Source organism: Anopheles marshallii, chromosome 2 (genome assembly GCF_943734725.1).
Source record: "Anopheles marshallii chromosome 2, idAnoMarsDA_429_01, whole genome shotgun sequence".
In the NCBI taxonomy this organism is placed as follows: domain Eukaryota; kingdom Metazoa; phylum Arthropoda; class Insecta; order Diptera; family Culicidae; genus Anopheles; species Anopheles marshallii.
Genome location: NC_071326.1, coordinates 57,034,706 through 57,058,832, shown reverse-complemented (window position 1 = coordinate 57,058,832; position 24,127 = coordinate 57,034,706). Strand labels below are relative to the sequence as shown.

At 39.5% G+C, this 24,127-nt stretch overlaps 1 protein-coding gene across 1 annotated transcript; it reads left to right on the top strand.

The window, feature by feature from the left end:
* The first annotated feature begins 4,102 nt into the window (after positions 1-4,102).
* On the top strand, positions 4,103-22,799 carry LOC128709005 (adenylate cyclase type 2). Its single transcript, XM_053803988.1, has 17 exons — positions 4,103-4,193; positions 12,220-12,350; positions 12,932-13,129; positions 14,046-14,588; positions 14,730-14,857; positions 15,351-15,509; positions 15,740-15,872; positions 16,676-17,183; positions 17,917-18,152; positions 18,220-18,446; positions 18,534-18,735; positions 18,834-19,090; positions 19,237-19,399; positions 19,656-19,976; positions 21,435-21,449; positions 21,881-22,123; positions 22,668-22,799. Exons 1-17 carry the CDS (start codon positions 4,103-4,105, stop codon positions 22,797-22,799), a joined length of 3,687 nt encoding a protein of 1,228 aa, XP_053659963.1.
* Positions 22,800-24,127: the final 1,328 nt, after the last annotated feature.

The window sequence follows — 24,127 nt, the reverse complement described above, 5'->3', positions numbered from 1 at the left end:
TATCTGGCATCGCTCGATGCCGCACGAGATACCAATATAATCAAAATGCTTATCGAACTCAGACGCCGACGGATGTTAAATTGCTCCGTCGTATTGATAAGCAAAAACCCTTCCACAATATTTTCAAATGTTTGCATAGCTTTTTTCATAAATCTTACGAGCTCCCTATGATCGTAGCCTTAGCGGACGTAGCGTGAAAGCGTTATTTTTTATATGAGTGCTACACAAACACTACTACTCGTCACTTGCGAACTCAAGTTCAAAAACCACAAACTATTCGTAACCTTCACCTTCTCAGCTGCCTAAGGCAAATTTATGAAATATTAAAACAAATCACCTTCGCGGTTTGCAGCGTCTACTCTCGATTTGCCCCTTCCCTTTGCCAAGTCTAGATTTGAATTATATCAGGCAAAGGGTGCAAAACGAGTTTGCTACACTGTTTTGTTGGATGATTGTGTGACACGGCACGTGCGACAAGAAAAATAGTCGTCTGCAACAACGGTCGTGCAATTCGGACATCCAATGGGATCGTTAAATTGCAACGTGGGAGTGTTTAGCAAAAGTTGAAATAAAACTATATTTCCATAAGCGTGAAATTTCGCACATTGGTCTAAATATCTTTGATATTATCATGGTAGGTTTTTTTGTTTTATGAAGGCTAACATTTCATGGTTCTTTCACTTTCCAATATTTTAATGCAATAAAACAACATACCTTCCACACTTACGCACAGTCTCGAACCATACGAACATTGCTACTCGTTGGCTCACATGTATAATTTGTATATTTTTATTCTTGGTAGCCGTATTTTTGCCACCCAAGCCGTTCGTGGCGTGGTCTTTGTATTGTTTGCACCTATCATGCAAATGCACTCTCATCCACCATCACTAGCGACCGATGAATATTAAAATTAAAATTAAAAGCAATCTAATCGCAACCTGGATCGGTGCTGCTCTCTGCCGCTCTCTGTCGCTCGTGGTCGTGGTAGCACATTTGGGTGTAGTCAGGTTGAAGTGTAATTGGATGGAAACATCGCTGGCGGCGGCTTATGTGCGTGGAATTGACGCTCGTCAAAAATCCAAACCGGACGGTAGAGCATTAACAATATTAACACTCGCCATCAGATAATCAGATAAGGAGTTGGTCGCCCTCCTTAGTGTCCCGTTTGGCGATTGGAGATGGTACGTTCCAATGTCGGTACGAAGCTGCAAAATGATGCGAGAGGAACGCGCCAAAATAATCTGACTCGCGTCACGCTCAAACCCTGCGAAGGAAGTGAAACGAAACTAAAACGATCATCTCGACAGAGGACGCGTAATCAACACCACTAAAACTCGCCCCCACCAACTGCTGCTTGGTGGCGGTGGAAATGATGCACAGTGAACATGGTCCAAATAATACAACGCGCTCGACCAACCTCGTGATCAAACGATTTTGCTCAAGTGTCCGCATTTAGCATCATCCGCTGCTGAATGGTGAGGATGGTCATCGATCGTTCTGCATGTGGTGGTAGTGATAATTTTGCGTATTTCTACAACACTTGCGTACTGGGACAGCAGTGTGATCAAAAAGCCGACATTTGCCACTACTTTTCAATTTCGATTAGCACTGCTCGCTAGTAGGTAACATAACGAAAAGAGCACGGCATGCTGCAACAGCTGAGTAGTGTATGGTAAACTGATAATCGTTCGTAGTCGCCCGAACCCATGTTTATCGCGTGCTGCAGAAATGTTTATGATAAAACGGTGTGCATTGGTGTGCGTCCAACATGTTGCGGCATTCGTAAGGGCCACTGCCAAGCCGGGAACGATCTAAAATGAATGTGTTAGTGACGTTTGCCATGGTCTCGAACAGTCGCAGTGAAGGAAATACGCTAGTTCACTGTTTACGTTTTTATTTGCGTTTGTGTTCCATTACTTTTGTATATTTACATGTTGGTATGATCTGAGAGTCGGTGTTTTCGAAAACACGCTTAGCGCGCTCACCGTATGGTTATGGACGGGAACCGCCAATGATTCTATGCAGCTTTAGATGCAAAAAACACACTCACACTGGACTTGTACATTATTTCAGGATCGTATTAAATTTGCTAAAAATGTCATTCCGAGAATTACACCATTTATATTAATTCAACTAATGGAAAATTGCTTCTAATTGGAAAATATAGAAAATATGTACCGTGCAATGCCACACATAAAACGGACATACAACATCCACTTTAGGTCTTACAACACCCAGAACTCGTGTACTTGTTGTGGAGCAGAAGCAACTTCAATTAGCAATGCCGCATAATAACACTCAACTATTTTTCAGAGGAAAATCCAATGTTGTTTTGTAAACAAGTAAAAAATAGTAAGCAGCTTCTTCGGTTTGCCGCTCATAACTTCCCACTCCAACTCCGAGTATCATTTCCATCTCCTGGATCTATTTTCGTTCACCACTGCTTTGGTCGCACGTCATACGCATTCGAGTGCAAAACCGTCGTTTGTCCACGATCCTCCCTCCTCGGTGGATGATTTAGATGAAATGAGGGGTTTTAGAATAAATCTGAACCGTAATGGTGGTCTAGCGGAAATTTCATGGTCTATTGAAATAATCCATTGGTCGTTTTCTGCTGTGATATTTTCAGCCGTTCGAAAAAATTGTATATGTTTCTTCCTTTCGGAACGTCGTTAACTGAGATGAACCGGAAGAAAGGTTATGAAATTCTTGCAAGAAAATCTTCACCATGGTTCATGTGTGTTCTTTAAATGTTTTCAATTTCAAATTGAACGAATTTATTGGCTGTATGTATGGTTATGGTATAGATTATTCTGACAAATTAGGTTGTTGGTAAAGGCGGAAACTGGGACTGTCCGGTGTTATATTTAGTAGCTGCGCCGGTTTCACCCGACAGAACCGGTCTAAAAAATCCAATTCAGACCAAACCCTCGTCTGCAGGTCTGACTATCCTGCTACGTGGTAAATCAAGCCCAATGAAGCCAGATAAGACGAGCCTAGGCTTTTTGAAGTTGTTGTGCCGTCAAAGAAGAAGGTGGACATATCGACATAATCTCTTCCGCAGTGGAAATTATAAAAGAAAAAAAAGAAGAAAAAGTAAATGAAAAATAAGAAAATTTTTACTTTGTTTTAACTTTATAATTTTTTAAAAGCTTTATCTGCTGTTTGAAAATCTACCTGGTGTCCCACAACAAAATGCTTCATGTAGAAAACACTGAAGAAAATTACCTTGTTGACCGCTCCTTGACATTCTGTCAACAAAAAAGAAACCTTTAGTAAACTCTTGTCATATTTATCTCAAACCACTTCAATACCATAACCATCTCGGCACACCTTAGCTCCGCTGATTAAATTATGCATAGAATCTGACTGGATCTTCTTCTGTGAAAAAGCCCACAATTACTTCACTTCTCAAAGTATTTTGCCCTTCGTAACGATTCGGAGTCTTCTGCACTTTATACGTATGCATTCCCTCAAGCAACTTAGCGGTCTGAACTAAAAACTTGACTGAAAGAGATTCAACGTTTTAGTCACATCCCTGACTGAAGAATTGGAATTATGCTTGAATACTTTCACAGCAGACTTATGATCCAGATCAGTAATAGCACATCAATGTTTCTTTCCCTTCGATGCTAAAAACATGGAGAGATTCAACGTTTTAGTCACATCCCTGGCTGAAGCAATGGGATTATGCTTGAGCACTTTCATGACACACTTGTGATCAGATCAGTAATAGAACATCAATGTTTCCTTCCGTTCGATGCTCAAAGCCTCGAAGAAACGTTTAATCACAAAACTCACCGTTGACTGCACGATTCTGCGTTGTTTTCTGATGTTCCGATAAGACAGGTGTTCATCATGTCGCTTTTGTTATATACCATTTTTTTTCGTGATGCTATTTGATCTAATGCTTACATTGCATCATCTATTAAAGTGTGCGCATTGCAGAAATAACTGAAAAACTCAAGTAACTATATCTCTATGTAATTCATTTGCTGTTATGTTGCAGTGCCGAATGTATTCATCCATTTCACCGACGATAGTGTGAAGGAGTGTTAAACGTAGATTCAAAATCCTGGAACAAAACGGTTTAAATTTCGCAATGATATATGAACTGAACATACCGACAACAATGACGTTTGAAAGATATTCCAGAACAATGCAAGAACGGATAGAAGATGATATTCTTTCGGGTGAGTAAAACTTACTGTAGTTGAATTATTTTGTACTCATAATCATGAGGATGCTCTTACATTTCAACACAATTCAAAACTTTTTCCATTGCTCAACATCAAAAACGTAGCAACGTATTATCCATATTTTTACACTTTCACTTAACTACTGTTGGTGTGAAATAGTCGCAAATGCTATTATTTCTTATTTTTGAACTGTATCTATATATCTGATACTAGAGCCTTTCATTGCAATGTCCTTTTTTGCACTTTAAGATCAATTAAGTATAAATTAACATGCATCGCAAAATAGCGTTTACCTTTGCATATCACGAATGCATTTATATTATCTTAATTTAAATCACAACGGCGGAAGTAATTGTGAATTTGCATACATCAATTGCCATATAAATAAAGTCATTACGCTAATGGACTAAACGATCGGTTGGAAAAGGTACACCAAAGTTACTTCCCGCGCTTTAACCTGCCCATAAAACTTGACTCCCATTCTTATATATTGCAAGAAAGTTGATTATGTCACGCGCTCCTTGGTCGGCGAACGGAACAAAAAAGATGCAACAATATCAATCTAGATATTCACGTGCAGTCAATGTTTCGTTCGCTAGGTTGAAGGGTATTGTGAGCAGACAGAAGAGCGGTAAAATTGCAAACTTTTACCTCTGCACAGCACGGATGCAACGAGACTAGATCAAGTGCCCCCTTAAGCGCACCTTCGGCGAGATTGATTCAATTTATGAAGCCAACTCGACCTCGTTGTTTATACGTAGACGCTATAAGATGATGATAAAGTACGTGCTACAGCAGCGAAAAAGCGCTTCGACTTCCCTTGCCTATTAACGTTCCACATTATGTGAGAATCCTGCTTTTAGCTTTAAATTTTATAGCACGGGAACCTATCTCATTTGCATAGATAATACTAATTAGCCGCCGGTTGCTGATTATAATTGATGAAACTTACCGGCATACCATATTGAAAGGTCGTATAATATATGCCTTCGCAAAAGAAAAGAGTTCTTCGTACGAAGACATACATTTGGTGAACGCTGATAAACTAAATGGATTCATTTTTACACTGAGAATTAAAACATTCATTGCTGGTAATCAAGCAAATCACTACTGCGATTCGAAAGCAACAAAATCCACAGGCTGCTATTGCCAGTGAGCCTTTTCATTGATAAAATTCGTTTGTCCTGTGTGCAAAAAGAACAATCACTATTAAATCGATAAACCACTAATTCTATAGCACTTCGTAGTACGATGTCTGGCTTGCAATGCTATTCCAACGGGAAAGTTAGGTTAGGAAAATAATCATTCAACAACAGTTATGAATGAAACCTATCCAATTCGTCGTAGTGCCGTGACCCTGGCCTTGTAGACCAGCGACCTTACAGTGACCTCATTGTACCGGTTATGTTAAGGATCCTCTGGCTGCGCTGTCAAAGATTACTTCAAAGCCTGTCGATTGTAGCTGATGCTAGACAACGCCAGTTTGTTTATCGCTCCATACAATACTAGTCCATGTAGCTGTGGGGTAAAGCACGCAACAACTAAAATACAAAATAAAGCAAAAAGAAATACAACACACCCGAACTGCCCCAAGCACGTGTTGCTGGCGAAGTGCGCTTTTTACACATGATTCCAATCCGCCGTGAGTCGCGTTCCCACTGCGGCACGAACTGCGCAGGCGAACGGTTTCGTCAAATCCGAAGCCCCACTCACCATCTCCATGAAGCCCGCGCTGCAATCTTAAACCAACCCAACAGTTTACGAAAAGCCAACGTGCAACAGTTCCTCGGTCTTGTTTGGCTCTCCATTCGGTTTCACGAACCTGTTTTGCGGCGCCACATGTACTGTGAATCTATAAAAATTGTACCCTTCGTGGCGGGATTCGCTCAGTCAGTAGCTGGACGCGATATTAGACGGTCCTTTTCGTGTTGTTGGCGCCAGTTGTTCGGCTGCCGGAAGTGTATCGAACTTGCTATTTGTGGGTAGGGACGCGTCGATGAGTCTAACAATCGCGTTCGTTGCCTGTTCGAGGCGACGCTTTAGATGAGTTTCGAAATTGGAGCAGTACGCCCGTTCAGCTTGAGTGCACAGTGCAGTGGTGCTGATGACAGCTCGGTTGCAAACCGCCGCGCTCAGGTGATGGTGTACATTGTCCACTCGTTGGTGGATGCAGTATCATATCTCAAAATCCTCCACTTTAAGCGGTTCTTATTTCTCGCGAGATATCTGCCCTTTGCTCTAACACGACTTCTCCAGTGCTGTTCGTGAGGGTCAACATTTGTGAAAGTGGAATGGATTCATTTATAAATTGCGCTGGTCGCAACGCGCTCATAGTGCCAACACTGACTGACATGTTTTCACGCTGACTGCTCCATTCAAAAGGATATTTATAGCCTTCATTTCTATTGTGTTGGCACTTGTGTCATTGTGTGGTGTCAAAAGGGCATTCTGAATTTGGAATGCAAATAAATTTCAGTCTAACGAACGACGCGCAGGCTGCGGATACATGATAACACATTGTACTTTGGGAGTTTTTTCAAAGATGACGAAATTGTCGTACTTCCGGAGATAATGCACAGAAAACAAGTGATAAATATTTATCTCTCAGTGGAAGGTTTTCCCTTATCAACATAAGTGAGTGTATTTCACAGCTCGTATCGTGTCTTTGACAACGTTTGTTACTACAACAACGAAATAAAAATAGAATCAATATTGATTAATCACGATCGAACGTACGTATAGTAGAACGATTTCGAAGATGTTTTACCGCGCTGATTACTGAAAGTGAATAATTGCAGTTCGATTCCGGTGTTATTGAAGCTTCGTGTTGATAGGATAATTACAGCAAGAGCCATTACTTCCATTGTTCTTCTAACCAAATGGTAATAGTGCTAATCAAGCGGCCCCGCAAACGTGAGTGAATCTGCAAGTTCAACTACGTAATTGTCCTGGTTATTCAGCTATAACATTCGTTTATTTAATGAATTGATTGGTTTTAACGCTTGATCGCCATAAACAGTGATATCAGTTGGAAAAACGTTAATTCAGTGTTCAAGGATGTTTGTTTTGTCTTTATTCGTACTATGGAGGCTGACTACGAAGTGAACTGAATCAATTTGCTGTTTTTTGCCGTCGTTAACAGTTGCCTAACAATATCGTGTGTATTAAAAAGCTATAACAAAAGTGTTCTATTGTTCAAATCGAAACAAGTCTGAAACAAACATACTTCCTTTTCGTTGTGAATGCTCTTCCCTCACGTGTGAAACAGAGCGTTATAGTGAAAGGTGTAAATTTAATTAATGCAATACCATTTAATTAATGACAATGCAATCCCATTTGAAATGGCAATGGTTAAAATAGAAAAATAAACTCACTGGATAAATAAGGTTTGCGTTGTATTATGTGGTTATTTTATCGGAGTTTCAGTTTAATTGTATTGACTATTTTAAAAGTACTTGTTCTTTTTGCTGTCATTGTTTCTTTTTCATGTGATAAATAGTATGTGCACCGTAAATTCAATGCAATGTCAGCTAAAATAAATATGTGTTAGTGTAAAAGTGAGAAAAAAAGGGAAGCGATGCTATTTATACCTACAATAGACATATTCGCATTGCACAACGCTATTTCATGTCCGATTCGTTTTTGCAGCATTAAACAGTAAAAACTGTTTTCCATTTAGCACTACCGTCCCTGTTTCTTTACAATCGCGTGAAATGAATAAACTAGAGATAGAACCTAACGAGGATGATGACGACGACAAGGCAGAGGATGCTATTGCAGGTTAATAAATATGAACCTTCTAGATTAATAAATACCAATCCTTTATTATGAAATGATTTATTATTCCAAACTGACAATCAAACTTTTATAACACCCATACATTTCAATCAAATCAGCACTACGGAGCAAATGTTTTTATAATACATTTTTGCATCACTCAAGAAGCATAAAGATTCTTGTTTACGCATATCAGTGTTTTATCGCGATCTTAAAAACAACATTTGTCTGGTATATGTACAAAAAGAAAAATTATGAAATACAAAGAAGCAGTGTATGCCGCTAAAGTATCTAACAAGCTTCGCTTCATTTGAAAAGGTCCAATTTACATTTAATTATGCGTTCAATTTACCAACGCACTTAAAAGGAAAGGCAATTACTAGATGTCGCAATCTATCTGTCTTTCTTTGGAAAATTGGAAATTGCGCTCACCATTTCCTAACGTTATTTATGGCCGAAAACGGTGCCAAAAATATGAACTCATACAAGATCGTAGCCGTAGCGATTTTTCTTGAAAATTTGCCCCAAATCTAAAGATAACTTCTCCCCGAGATTTGGAGGGTTCGATAATTAATCATACACTACTGTTCGACGACCACCAAAGGCACGTGTACCTAGGTATGGATGTGACACGTTAGTTTTTTTATTAATGCAATGAACAAGCGAAAATCAAACTTATCATCGAAACTAGAGTTTCAGCAGGTTTTAATTTATTGAGGTATACCATGCTTAAATATTCAAATTCGATGCTTTTAGCAGTGTGTTGATTTTGTCGTATATAATAAGCTAATCAAATAACAAAGGTTTTATCAAGTGGGGTTTTCATGTGAAAAAATATGTTCTCACCACAGATTATTACGTTATAAACCATTATTTAGTTGTTTAATCATTACGGACTTTCCTTAGTGCAATTAGTTTTGGTGAGATATATGCAGAATTAAACAAAAGCAAAAAGTTTTCTTTATCTCATCTTAAATTTCTCTATCTCTTAAAACCTGAACTGTTCAATTAGCTGAAATAATTAACTGTACACTCAGAACCTCAGCACAGTGAACTGTTCGAAAACAATAAACTGTTTACGTGAGATTTACAGAAATAGAAGGTTTTTCAACTTAAATCACATACTGACATTACGTTTTGGCTGAACATTTCTCCTGCACAAGAACTTCTGTTAAACTTTAAACGATATTTGCACTACTAAATCTTTCTTCATACAGACATGTTTGCAGCTTAACTTACTCTCAAGCAAGCAGATAGTTTTTGTTCACTGAATGTTATTTGCATTTTGTTCGAGGAAGGCAAACACGAATCGTAGCTTATTTACTCTTGAGATTTGTGAATAATTAAATACTTTAGAAAGTACCACCCACCCCCATTTTGCCACAGGGATTCACATTAGAATTGCATTCTGACCCACTCTTCATCCTAAAACTCTGCTAGTCGAGTATATAGCAAATAACACGTAGCATACAGGTACCATTCAGGTTTCATGGGAAAGTTTCAGAAGATAGCTTTATCTTATAGTATCATGACTTGTACAAATATTGAAGACAATAATTCAAATTTGATAAAGCGTATAAAGAAGAAAAAAGTGCTAAGTAACAAATATGTTTTGTAATCAAACCCCCACAGAAGTGTGGTTAGAAGACCATTCCAAAATACCGGCTGTGGTTCATAGTCCCACAAATAGTTGAACAATACACATACAAGCCCATATATACAGTACAGTTTTTGAAACAATGGAACTGCTACGCGCAGAGATTATCTGACGCTGGACTGCTTAACTATCGGATCGTCTCGCCGACGCCGCTCTTCAGATTCAACTTATACGTCCCGGCAAGGTCACTCTGTGCTAGATCGCTTGTGGACGTACAGTAGTGTCGTAGTCGGTAATGGTTCCTCTGATCCGTTTTTAATTATGTGTCGCGATTTTAACGCAATTTGTGACAGTTGCAAACCTGACATGATGTCTACACGTTCTTAAATTGTATTCGTGCTATGTGACCTCCTGTTAATGGGACTTCTTGTTAATTCGTAAGTTGTGTATCTTCTTCTTTATCGGCACAACAACCTCAAGAGGTGTAGGCCTGCCATTTCGGCTTTCTGTGACTTTATTTACCCGTAGCTGGATAGTCTGTCCTACGTACTTACCTACTTACCCATGTAAGTAAATAAGTAAGTTTCGTATAATAAAAAACCCAATCGCATCATAGGGGCCACATGAAGTAAATTCAGTGCAACAGTGAAGTAATATATAAAAAAACAGGTGAACAAGAATAAAAATTAAATTAATATCCATAAATTTGAATCAGCTTTATGTTGACGATGAATAAGAAACCAAAAGTCCAAAGGAATTCTAATTTGCCTTATACATCCATTAGCCTTATACATTGGGCATCCTCGATGAATTATCTGTGTATTTTTGAATTCTATATTTGCGTATTTGAATAGATATTGTATAATTTTTACCGTTGAACGCTATATACAAATGAAACGAAAAGTGTTTACATTCCAAAGTTTCTTTGATTGGATTTTAATCACCATTCAATTTTCTATTTTACTTCAAAGAATTGATTAACGCTCATCACATATAATTACCACAAAAAACAGTTCCAAAAATAGGCATGAGCTGTCAGTTTGCATTGGTTGTGCAAAACTCACATCCTCAGAACATTCTTCTCCTAAAAAATCTGGGTTCTTGGCTAACCGTCATCAGCCTATAACGTGCCAAACAATCAACCAACATTTCTTCATAATTAAACCAACCCACTATGATTGAAATTACATTAATCATTCAAAATAGATCTTCAACTCTCGCGGAATTGACGCTAGGTGTGTCCTTAAAACGATGTCAAGCAAAACGCAGTTACTTGAGTGCTGTTTAGGAAATGAACTTCAACAAATACTGTTGTTGCTCTTGACTTCAAGAGCAATACGAAGCATTGCAATGGAAAACAGCGTGGTAGTTTAGCAAAGTTTGTGGTTTTTCGATGGGAAAGTATTGCATGACACCAGCAAAAACTTTTGTTCCAGGGAACATTTACACTGTTTTTCTTTGCATTCTTATGATGATGTTTCTACCAGCTGCGTTTCTGTTTTCTTGATGAGTTGGTATTAAACAAACGTTCGGTCGGTGGATGTTGATTGCCAAATAACGAAATTCCACGTTTCAACGTTAGCATATTTAGGAAAATTAAAAAAAAACTCGTTTGTGCTAAGTTCTATAAAACTTTTACCTTATAACATTATTTTGTAAATATTTGTCCAATCTATCAGGGAAAATATATTGTAATATAAAGTGACAATCATACTATTTCTGATTTTCAACATCACTACATTTAAATCCCCTGGAAATGTTACGAGATGCGAAAATCAGTCATGCATAACTTAAACGACCTTAACTAAGAAGTGATGTTGACTGAAATGATAATATGGCATATACTTCTTTCTTTTCGTTTGAAAACACCTCAACACTTATAAGGAGGTATACGTTCTCTATGTAAGCTAAACAATAAAATTATCATCACTGAAAAAACATAAGTTTTATATTATTACATTACCACCAGCATGACATCAATTACCATGGAGTATAATGTTAACTACTTGAAACACAATCAACTATTTCTATTTTTCATCATTCTTATTGTATCGAAATTCAATGTAGTCTTTCGTTAGACTTTAGATGTATATTAAAATATTGTTAGCAAGTCATCAAGAAAGATACAAACAAAGGGAGAAGTTAATATTAGAATGTTCTTCTTCAAAAACCGTTCCAAGCTTTTCATAACGGCACGGGTTCGACCCACTCGGTATCTTCATAAATCTAACGGATATTTGTCATTGCATTTTTGTGAAGGTCATTATGGTTCAATCATGGAAAGAAACCCATTAGACAGACTGTCCATGACGTAACGTACAGTATTCATATTCACAGGATCCAGTTTTCCATTCATTGCAATGTCACTTTCACTTTGCTACTTCAATAGGCAATCTCGTTTCCAGTGCTTAAACAGAAACAGGATGGAATAACATTTTCTGATGGCAATTTTATCCATCCACTCAGTATTCAAGATCCTAGTTGACGCCAACCTCAAATTTTTCCCGCCTCCAGCATCTAGCTTCTATCCATGATAGAAGAACGTTATCCTTGTACGCTTTTCTATATTTTTCATTCGGTTCAAAGTATCAAAGATTTAAAATTGAAATTCTCGTTCCGTCGTTCCGTTTTTATCCCCACCAATAGAAAACTCCCATCTAGATGACCTCTACACAAGATATCGGCAACGACTTCGAAGATCGCTGTTTATCACCGGCCTGGGAATTTCGATACTCTCCTGCATTACGTCTATCGTACTCTGTGCCGTTCATGATGCGGTAAGGTGGCGTTTTCATATTTTTTTAAATTTTTTCATGATGTAACAAACGTGGATCTGTGTGTATATGTTTGTTTGTCGATGTTCTGTTGTAATAAATCCCTTTGCATTCTGCCCTAAGCCAATGCAATTCCGCTGTGGTATAATGATCGTAATATCCTAAACTATCCTTTCCTTAATGTCGAAAAATCACGATAAATTGTTTCCTTTAACTTGTGCTATTCTTCCTTTGCTCTGTCCGAGCTGTTCTGTTTTTTTTGGTTTTTCAAAATGTCGATTGTTGACGATGTTCTATTTCTCTTTATCTATCTCTCCCTTTTCTATCTCTTCTGCTACTTATATGTATGTACCATTTACTGATTTCCTCTCTTCTCATATGCTACCACGTGCATGAACTATGTGTGTAATCCTACGCGTCTCCATGTACCCTATCGTATGTAATTGTACCCGTATATTGAATCGCCATTAAATAATCTAAAACACCTAAATCAAACCCCCCTTAACCATTTGCAATCGCGCACCTACACAAACAATATGGACAAAGAAAAATCGAGATCCAAATTGAAAACAGTTGATTTATAGATTCTGGCCGATCTAGCTCTACTGGCTGGTGCATCCGTAGTGCTATGTGGAATACTGGTGGCTTTGCAATTCCCAGCAGTGATGAACTCGCCCCTGGCTGCACTTTCCTTCGCAATTCTAACCACTGGAACGATTGGCGCCATTTCCACGTTTGTGGGCACTCAGCTCGCTCCATTGCCACTGTTTGCCCTGATACTGGTAAGTATAATTATTTATTTTCTATCGTTACATGATTATTACATCCACAATACTAAATTCATAATCTCTTTCATAATAAAAAATAACAACTCAACAACACGGTACTGAAACATAATGCAGGAATAATGATGCCTTTATGTAACGTACAGTTCGTTTTGAAAACACATGACACAATTAAATCTTCATATCGCCCAGCTCAGCTCTTCATAACCTCTGTGCTAGCAGTGACTACTGTAACATGTAAGCACGATAATGATGAAAATGTGAATAAGATCACAGTATTATGGAGAAAAGAATGAAAAAGACTAATTAGTGTTGTGAAACCAGGTGCATGCAAAAGCGCCAAACAACCAAACTGTACTGTTGTACCGTTGCGGTCCGGTGTCGACATTTACAACTCCAGCCCCGCTATTCTCTGTTACCTCCTCTTTCTGCTAATAAGCAACACTTATTCATTACAAGCAGCTTCACCTTATCCTCTACGCCCGCAGAATTCCATCTGTCATTTGCATACCCAATTCCAATTCGTGCCGTAAAGTGCTCCTCATTCGGCCCTGGCAGTGCACCGCAGTATGTGGCCTCTAACCGCTGTATGTGGCCAAAGCAAGAAGGCAACAAACGCAGCAGGGTGTTAATTTTGCTCTAGATCCAATGTATCTTTGAAAACTCCGTAGACATTTTTTTCCAAAAAAAAGATACTCAAGCGAACAATTTATACAGAGGCATACTGTTGTTCATTCATGATAATAAAACCGAAACAAAAAATACTCGAATACAATCTAGCTCACCATGGGGATCTTATCTTCATAACACGTAATATTTCATTTCAAGCTAAACCTTGTTTTACAACAACAGACAGTTCATACTACCAAATACTTTCCACTGAGAGGATGCTTTTACTTTTCCACATTTCCAGGGTGTCCACACGATGCTACCAATTTCTTGGCCGGTATCAGTGGTGCTTGCCGTGCTACTCTGCATCGTCCACATTGGGTATCGCATCCTATCGCAAGTCCACGACTTTCCACCGACGTTCTTCCCTCAGTTGCTCGCGGAAACTGTGTTCCTAGCTTCGGCTTCGGTTTCCAGTCTCTACTACCGTATCATGTCCGATGCGGCCCATATCGACGCAGTGGACGGTACGAGGACAGGGATTGAGCAAAGGGTGAAGTTGGAATGTGAACGAGAACAACAAGAGCAACTCCTGCTGAGTGTCATACCGGCCTACATTGCGGCGGAGGTGAAGCGTAGCATAATGCTGAAGATGGCCGACGCCTGCCAGCGTGCCGGCGGCCAGACCCAGACCAGATTCCACGAAATGCACGTGCAGCGACACAACAACGTGTCCATTTTGTATGCGGACATCGTCAACTTTACGCCACTGTCCGAGCAGTTGACAGCATCCGATCTGGTTAAGACACTAAATGAGTTATTTGGACGATTTGATCAGATCGCACAAGTAAGTATGTGCAAATAGAATCTTTTTTTGTTGTCTTCACTCTCATTTACATTCTATAAACTTAAGCGCCAGCAACTCTGATAGTATATCATTGACAACATTTTTATGCTACGCGTTCTATTCGCTCTTGTCGTATTGTAGGAAAATCAATGCCTGAGGATAAAGATTCTTGGCGATTGCTACTATTGCGTGTCTGGATTGCCGGTTTCTAGACCACATCATGCAGCTAACTGTGTCAATATGGGACTACAAATGATAGAAGCAATTCGGTGAGTAGTAGAATCTCTTTGCATTTAGGATTACATTCCACCTGCAAAATCAACATGCCAACAACATTGATGATAAATATGAAACTTAAACTGTAATCCAAATCTTAAAGCTGATCCATTGGTCCTATCCTCTGGTTGTTGTGTTTTGCGAATTTTGAAGAGATTTTCAGTGGTTACCTTATGTTACTTTTACGCAGCTTTTCGCCTATCGGTCTGCCTTTGACTATTTTCTTAAAACATAACACTAACAACGGCTAAAGCTCATGTATAACAATCTTGATTCAGTGTCTGTAAAGGATTATCTTTATCCACGAGTAGACTAGGTTCCCGGGAAAAGGTTAAAAAATCGATTCCGTGTCATTCATACAGCCAGCACTTGTGACATTTCCACCTCATCGCAATGGCAGTAACAAGACCAAATTGAATTATGCCGTACGTCTAAACCATCAATCCTTCATGAAATCATATTTTCTATTCTGCTCCCGTTCTGCAGATTCGTGCGAGAGGCAACCGGCTTCAATGTGGACATGCGAATTGGTATACACACCGGCAACGTGTTGTGCGGTGTACTGGGATTGCGGAAGTGGCAGTTCGACGTTTGGAGCGATGACGTGACCCTGGCCAACCATATGGAAAGTGGCGGTGTTGCAGGGTAGTAGCATAATCGTTAGCATTTTCTACCATTTCTGGTCGTCCCATGTCGTTTGACGTAGAGTGACGTGTAGCGTTCCCTGGACAACTTTCCAAGAGGTTACGCCATGTATCGCCCTCGGGAAAGGATTCCCACACCCGTACCCATTATTAACTTTGTTTTTCTTTCATTTTCCTAACAACGGGTACCGGGTTTGGCTCACAACACAATACTATCTGCATCCGCTTCAGCCGGGTACACATCACAAAGGCAACGCTGGATTATCTAGGCGACATGTTCGAGGTGGAACCGGGTGGGGGTGCCTCTAGAGAGTCCTACTTGGCGGATCATAAAATTGAAACATATCTTATCGTGCCACCGAAGGTAAGTAACCTACTCGGTACTTCTGCTTTCCGTGTTTGTAGGAGTAACAACAGTGTTTCCCGTTTCCGATACTGAGATTAAGCGGTTGTTGCTTTCACATATTTACGCCATGATTTACCGTGGCATCTTATTTACGAATCTATTCACTGTACGATTGCTAGAAAATTGGGCAATTGAAAATGTTTTTTTTTTCATTCGTCTCTTTTTGTGATAATATTTTTTAAGATCATAAATTAAAGATCCGGCATTATGCGAAGCTTAGGTTTTGGTGGTAGGCAATATCGTAGTAGACTCAAACTGTTACTACTTACATAATATTTTAATAGTCACAATACAAAAGGAATATCTATTACGATACACCATACCCATACACTCGAAATACGTACATACCATCGGTTAAAAACATTTTTTTTAAAGTTGTAATAAAAAATATTATCGTTAAGCCTTTCTGAAATAGACACTTACCACATAAAACAGCCAAAAAACAAACCATGTTTATTCCAATCTTTTTTAATTGTCGTATAAAATCCTACCACACTTGCGACGCCAACCAAATCCTGTATGAAAGCTCATTATTTAAATACATGAGCTATGAATTCTAGGTCCTTCTCAAAATGGTGACCGCTCCGTTGAAGCGAAAAATGGAACCCTTAAACCAGGGATTACTGAGATAGGCAAATAAATGCTACCTTTGTCGCTACTCGCAAGCGCTTCAGGATGTTTGAACGATTGGCGAGCCGGTTAATGAAATGAAATTTTCTGTACCTTTCCCGGTTTTGAACGTATCATAAACCCTGCCACAGAAACCTGCAACCGATTTGGGTAAGCCAACAACTACCGACTCACACACACCCACCTCGAACCTGGGCACACCCTCCCCTACGGCGATGGTGCAAATCAACGAGCCCGAGCAAGAGCACCTGCTTCCGGTCTTGGAGCCTCCGAAAACACCGAAAACTCCACGGGCCCCCAAAACTCCGGATGACATGCGTCGCTCGCACACCTCCATCTCGCCTATTACTATTCCAGAGGAACAGGAACAACTGCTGCCACCATCTCCGGCCAATATTGCTTCCGGTGGGCACGGACTGGTTCCTCCGCCATCGCCAAACTCCAAGCAAACCGTGCAAATTAACCCGCCCACCATTAACGAGGAGACGCTAGATAACGACGGTGCTGCTGACGACGAGACAGGCGAAGCGGATGAGGGAGAATTAAGGAAGAAATCTTGCCTGACGCTTCCCGTCGAACCAATTACCACCAACGGACACCTTCCGGAGCGTGTCGGAAGTCGCAAGCTCTCCGTGCAAGGTACGACGTTGATGATAACATTTTCTGTGGCAATTTTTTGCTCTCTGTAGAATTCCATTCGCTGGTGTAAAAGCAGATAGAAGAACAATGAGACAATTCGTAGCTAATGGGAATCAATTTGTATTGGTAGAGTTCAACAATTAACTAGTTAAGTTTAATATCTGAATTTAAAAACATAGCCAAGACGTATTTATAACAGAATACACTATTTCGATACTTTTTAAGTTAACGCACTTACCGATAAGTAAAAAGTAAACGTTATTCAAAATTTTATCACCGTGCAGTTAGACAATTGTCTAGGAGACTTTTTCTCCAAGACTTTTTGAAGTAGCTCAATCCAACAAAAAAAAACTTTGTTTCTCCTAGAAATTTCTGCGCTCATTTATTTGTTTACATGTCACTTGTGGGTGTCTATGTCTGTGGAGAAAAAGTCTCCGAAACAATTGTCCTCGTCTAATTGCACGGTCAAAGATAGAATTCGTAACACATATTGAAATTTGTATAACTAGTACTAGTACTCCTATTCAGGATCGCATTTCAGTCTAGGATCACGTCTCTCATATATCTTTTGATGCTTAACTTATAAAGTTATATAAGGCAAGGTAAGGTAAGGTTATATTAAGGCAATATTTCGCCAATAGAATTTCGCCTTGGTATTACCATCATAAAGTAATATATTCTCAGACCTTCACTAACAGCATATTCACTCACGCAACTTTACCACTTTCCACAGGATTGATTGCTTTTGCCGAACGGCGAAAATCGTCAAGTTCTATTTTCGGTGACATGCGCAAAATGTCAATTTCCAACATTGATTGTCTCCGGTCGCCCATGGTAGCGACGCCGGGGGGACCTTTGGTACGCACACGCCCTTCATCTAAGATGACTAAGTATGTCGAGTGCTGGGGGGCAGATAAACCGTTCGCAAACATCACTGACTCCAAGATGGCAAAGAACATTGGCTTGGCGGTAAGTGTAATGACTGCGAGACCATTTCGTCTTGTTTCACCAATTCATGGATTCCGCACCATTGTAGAGTATTGCGATGATCGAGTCTAATCTGCTCCCTGAAGATGGGTATTGCGGTGAATGCAAGTGCTGGGGTCCGCCGAAGGAACTGCAACCTGTTACTATGTGGTATAGAAATACGGCCCGAGAAACCTTGTTTCGTGCACAACCCGAACCCACTTTTCGCTTTGATCTCATCTGCTCCTTCATTCTTTTCCTGACCATAGGACTGATACAAATAGTAGTATTTAAAAGGTAGGTAACAGTGTTGCGGTTGCTTCATCCTTATCGAAACAATATATATTCTTTAAAATGTTACTTTTCGTTAACTGGCATTCACAGCAATGTAGTCGTTATTGGTTCACTCAGTGCAACAGCTGTAGCTTTAGGATTGTTTTTATACTTAAGCAACTACCAGATGTCGAACATTTCGCCTCCGGGTAACAACGGCCCAGGACAAGTCATAGCTGCCAGCCGTGGTCTTCGTTTGGCCATTTTCCTCATTGCCACCGCTCTCATTGCGAGCTGTGCCATTTTCAGTGTGGTAAGTAAAAAATTGTGCCCTAAGCTCGTGCACCAAACATAACGTTGATGTTCACATCATTTTTGTTTTGACTTCCTTCACTTAACGCTCCCTGGCAGATAAACTTTGACGATTTAGTTATAGCCGACATACATTTTGTGAACAACACCACCGAGGATATCATGTACGACGACGAGTTTGCTCCTGTTGCTCCCGTCTACCTCTATATGTGCGCAATCAGTCTCGCAGCTGTGTCCGCTTTTCTGAAAGCAGGTTTTCTTGTCAAGGGATTACTGATGGTAGTATTTGTTGCTGTTCAATCCTCGATCTTATGGACGAGCTCTCTCTTTGAGGCATACGGCGTACTGGACAATTCGTAAGTGTTTATTAAAGACCTTTACTACCAAACACATCTGAATAATAAATGTTGAGCCTATAGCTTATGCAAGAAAATGATAAATTTAACAACACAACAACAATAGATCTTATCGAAATCTTCAAACATTCTTCGGCTTCTGACAGATGGCCTTTAGGACTTCAAGGCTTACTTTACCTACTACTGATAAGTGCCGTGTTGCACACACTCGATCGCCAAGGTGAATATGTCGCTCGAACCGACTTTCTGTGGAAAGCGAAACTCAAAGTAGAACAGGAAGAGGTTGAAACTATGCGCGGAATCAATAAGGTAACTATTTAGTAGTCGTGGGAACTATAAAAACTGTAAATTAATCGCGTTTGTCTGGTTCCTGTTTTTGTTCAACTGGAACGTGCCACATGCAACCTCGTGAACCGTTTGCTTATTTCCCATTACTTTTTTTCGCTTTCGAACCACAATGTGTGCTGCTTGACGTGTTGGGATCTACACCGTGCTACCATCGTACGATTTTTGCCATGTCCTGTTCCACTTGCCAACGTATGCACGGCGTGTTTCGGTCGAGTAGATTTTATTGGAAAACATATTGCCCGCACACGTCGCCCAACACTTTCTCAAGAAGGAACGTGCCGTGCAGGAGCTTTATCACGAGAGTTACTCGTCTGTTGCGGTCATGTTTGCCTCTATACCCAACTACAAGGAGTTCTACGACGAAACGGATGTGAACAAGCAAGGGCTGGAGTGCTTACGGTTACTGAACGAGATTATCTGCGACTTTGACAAGCTCCTGCTCAAGCCAAAGTTCAGCGGTATCGAGAAGATAAAAACCATCGGAAGTACCTATATGATTGCATCCGGATTGCGCCCCGGCAAAGAGGAGGGTGCCACGGTAAGATCCCTTATCTTTAAAACATACAACTGGTTCCCATACCTACAAAACGCGGCATTACGTTCGTGCTTGCGCCGCACAAGTGCTCTACATTTGTGTTTCCAATTCGATTTGTATTTCCCTGGTATCCTGTTTTGATGCTGCATGAGCTATGAATAGAAAGATTCACTAAAATTATGTAGTTAAATTTTTCTTCTAAGAATATTGGGCGTAGTAATGTGAAACCATTATTTCAACTTGTTCAATGTTTACAACATACATAATGGAAACCAAAGAACACGACACAATTAATGATTGTTTCACTGTTTGAAGACTTCACGAATAATAGTCACACTAATTTTAAATCATACTAAAAAAATAAAACATCCTATTCTGTTTGGCAGTTCATGTCGATCTTCTTACTGCCCTCAGATTTCTTATTTGATTTGGCTACGGATGAATACTATGTCCAATGTATCACAAATAAGGTACAGTCACAGCTATTACTGGGAAATGATTTGTTATTGCAATAGTTATTTGTAGTATTACGAATTCTAACGTAATCATTGTACCACATGGTCAGCTGTTACTTATTTACCCACGCTATACAATGTAAAAAAATCAAAATTAGCATAGAATGGTAGGTAATATGCAACGATGTCATACTTTACAACGCGTTAGTAATGCATTCAGCCTCCAACAGACATTACCTATTAGCGCCAAGATCAAAATGCGGGTACCCAGTAAACCGCTATGGTGTTATAGTGAGCCTTAAATGAGTGTGGTTTCATTATGTGGCAAGGTAAATTAAGCGTTTCAGGACCTTTCGAAGTTTCCCTGATTCATCGAATATTTTCACAGGCATCAACCCGCAGCGCTAAAGGGAGAAGGGCTGATTGCTTTATTTGTTTGGGCCGACACTGTCTAAACATTTCTTTTCATTACGTGAAACGTGTATACAGTGGTGCGCATGAAATTTTCTTGAGTTAATTGAGAAATATCATCCAACGCATGAATTTTGGCTCAGTGAAAGGTCGACCCTGTCTTAGGCACAGACATTCCATAGGCACCTTGCATTAATTTTATTTATGGGTTATGTAAGTAATTCCTATTAAAAACGCATGCATCGTAAGTCCCCTTTTCTATGTTTCAACCATTTACAATAAACTTTCCTGTACATTTTTGGGTTTAAGGCCGTTTTAAAGAGGCTCTCGATTCTACTGCAGTTTTCCGTTTACAACAGAAAATTTTCGCAGCAATGCTTCTATCGTTGAAAATTCTAGCAAACCTCATTCGTGCGAGAAAAAAAAACTTCTATCTCAAACAAAAGCATTAATAGATTTGCAACATGCTACAAAAAGCATCGATGCTAACACTCACCGAGTTGTTTGAAATTTTTACACTTCTGCTCCTCTTGTACTAACTCACTTATTTCCCATTTCATGAATGTTCGTTTTATTTCTACGCCCAACCTGGTAGAAAAATAATGAGCTGGTACGTATCACCACTGACTACTGTAATGGTAAACCTTGTTAAACTTTTGATTTTCGTCATCAGCGCCGGATGCTAGTAAACGTTGAAAACAGCTAAACGACGTTACGGGAAGCACCCAACACACCTTCACTATCTAAAAGGGTCTAGGGGTGCTTCCCATTGCCTTAACATCTGCTAGCTTCCGGTGCATGGCGATGTTATTATACCATCAATTTTTATTCGTCCAACATCATGACCTATCGTTATTTTCACCATTTGCTCTACATTACGTGCGCTCCTTTGGAGCAGTTTCTCAATTCGATTATTTTGCACCGTCCTTCAATCATTTTCTTCTCCTTCTGCTCTTCGAATTCCAAACAATGTGTCCTACTCTCTTCGGTGGACGATCTTCCGGGTTGACCCCAACACAACACATGGAGTTACCTGAACAGGATGAAAAGCGTACCGAGGAGCATAACGTGGTAGTGCTGGTGGAGTTTGCCATCGCTCTCATGACGGCATTAGATCAAATAAATCGTGAATCATTCCAACGATTCCGGCTGCGGATCGGCCTCAACCATGGTCCAGTGATAGCCGGTGTCATTGGAGCCCAAAAGCCGCAGTACGACATCTGGAGCAACACGGTGAACGTGGCGTCCCGAATGGATTCGTGTGGGGTGATGGGACGAGTGCAGGTAATTGAGCCCACGCATAATGGACTAACTTTCAGGTTTATGTACGTGCTAACCTAAGACTGCGGTTGGTCTTTAAAGAATTGGCGAACAAAAGATGAATTTTAGCTTCTGTCCTGGTGTCCTTGCACGTTTTTAGTATTGAAGATGATGTTCATACAAAATGGACTGGCAATGGATTTTTAATCATGATCATGATGATGGTGTAGTAAATTTTTTGTAAAGATGATGAACAATTAATTTTTAAAGTTCTTTTTGTAAGTACACATTTTTCTACGACGATTATTCTGTCCATACTATTTTAAACCAATTTCATTTCGGATATGTACCATCTGCGAACATCATGCCAAATAACTGAATTATGTAAACCTTCAATGTATATTGGGAAAGAAATATAATCTTTTATACATATCATATTCATTTCATACATATTCAACTAACAAGGAAAATCGAGCTTTCTGACAGTTTACTATCACTATTTTTATTCATTATTTTCTCTTTCTGATTCAAACGAATTCTCTTTATTTTCTCTTTGCACAACCCTCAGGTGACCGAAAACACGGCTAAAGTGCTTATGGCAGCAGGTTATTCGTGTGATTGTCGTGGACCGATTCATGTAAAAGGCAAAGGAATTCTTACAACATACTTTGTCAAAACACCATTCGATGAACGTATTTAGGTCTAGTTCTGATAACATGTGCCAAAAGACAGTGTTGCAGTAAAAAAAAGCGTAACCACACACCAAAGACACAAAACCACACACACAACCCGTCGTATTCAGTATTACGAAGCAAGTGATTATTTTAGAATAGAAGTGAGAAAACAAACTCTTCGTACTAGCCGTCAACGGAATTGTCGTTCATATCATGTACCTTGCAAACAAATTGAACAACCTTCATGTTTAATCGATATTGGTGAAATAGTTCTTCAGCATTGGTGTAAGCATTGCAATCCATACCTGCAATAAATGTTTCACACAGGGTAACCGATATCTTCTACTTATTCACCACCGACTAAACGTGCTTGTAAGATATTTGAATTTCAAATTTACACACAAACTTTACAACATGCCGGAAGTTGTTTTGATGAAAATGCTATATTTGCTTTAGTTCATCGTGAAACAACAATCCTACGATTATTGTAAGACGAAAAGAACATCTATACGTTTAATGTAAGTCCTAAAAATGCTTTTTGGAACAAATTTTCTACATCCTTCCAAAATGAGTATAGTGTGATCAGCTGTATCACACTTGTATCGCTTCACTTCCATCGTACCAAATGCCAAATAAAATTATCCTTTACAAAAAATTAGATGTTGTATCGTAAAGTTATGATAGTATGTAGCATTGGTGTGTATTATATGTGTACTATTTATTAATTCAATAAATTCCTTTGCCAGAAAGAAACACTCCCAACTCATGGCAAGTACTCATCTCCATCATATTACCATTCTATTACGCCAATTTTATCACTCCACACCCGTCCAGTGGCTTACTTTTTGCTTTTTGCTCATCTTAAAGACAAAGTGGATCCATTATGTCAGTATATTACCTGAAAAACGAGGATGTTGCTAAAGGGCATAGCAATGTCAAGGGAATTCTACTTATGGCAATATCTTGATGGGGGACTTTATCCTCACGGGGGAGTTTTGAAGATAAAGGCAAGGTTAGAACACATAGAGCAGCACTCACTGATAGAGCTCGCAAAATATATGTTGCTATTTACTCTACATCATGCATATGAAAGATTAATACAATATTTCCAACAATTGCCGTAGCATAATCACGAAACAAATTATTATCTTTACACACCGGTTGAGAAGCAACAATTCAAATACGCGCATTTCTGCTTGACTCATACGGTCAAGCAACTTTCTGAGTCTATCTCCATTATTTCCAACTGGTTTGTGTCGCACACCTGTTATGCCGTACCTGTCGGTTGCATGCGAAGAATATTTGAGTGGTTTCGAAAAGAATACAATCGTTCCGAATGGTATCGTACGATAAA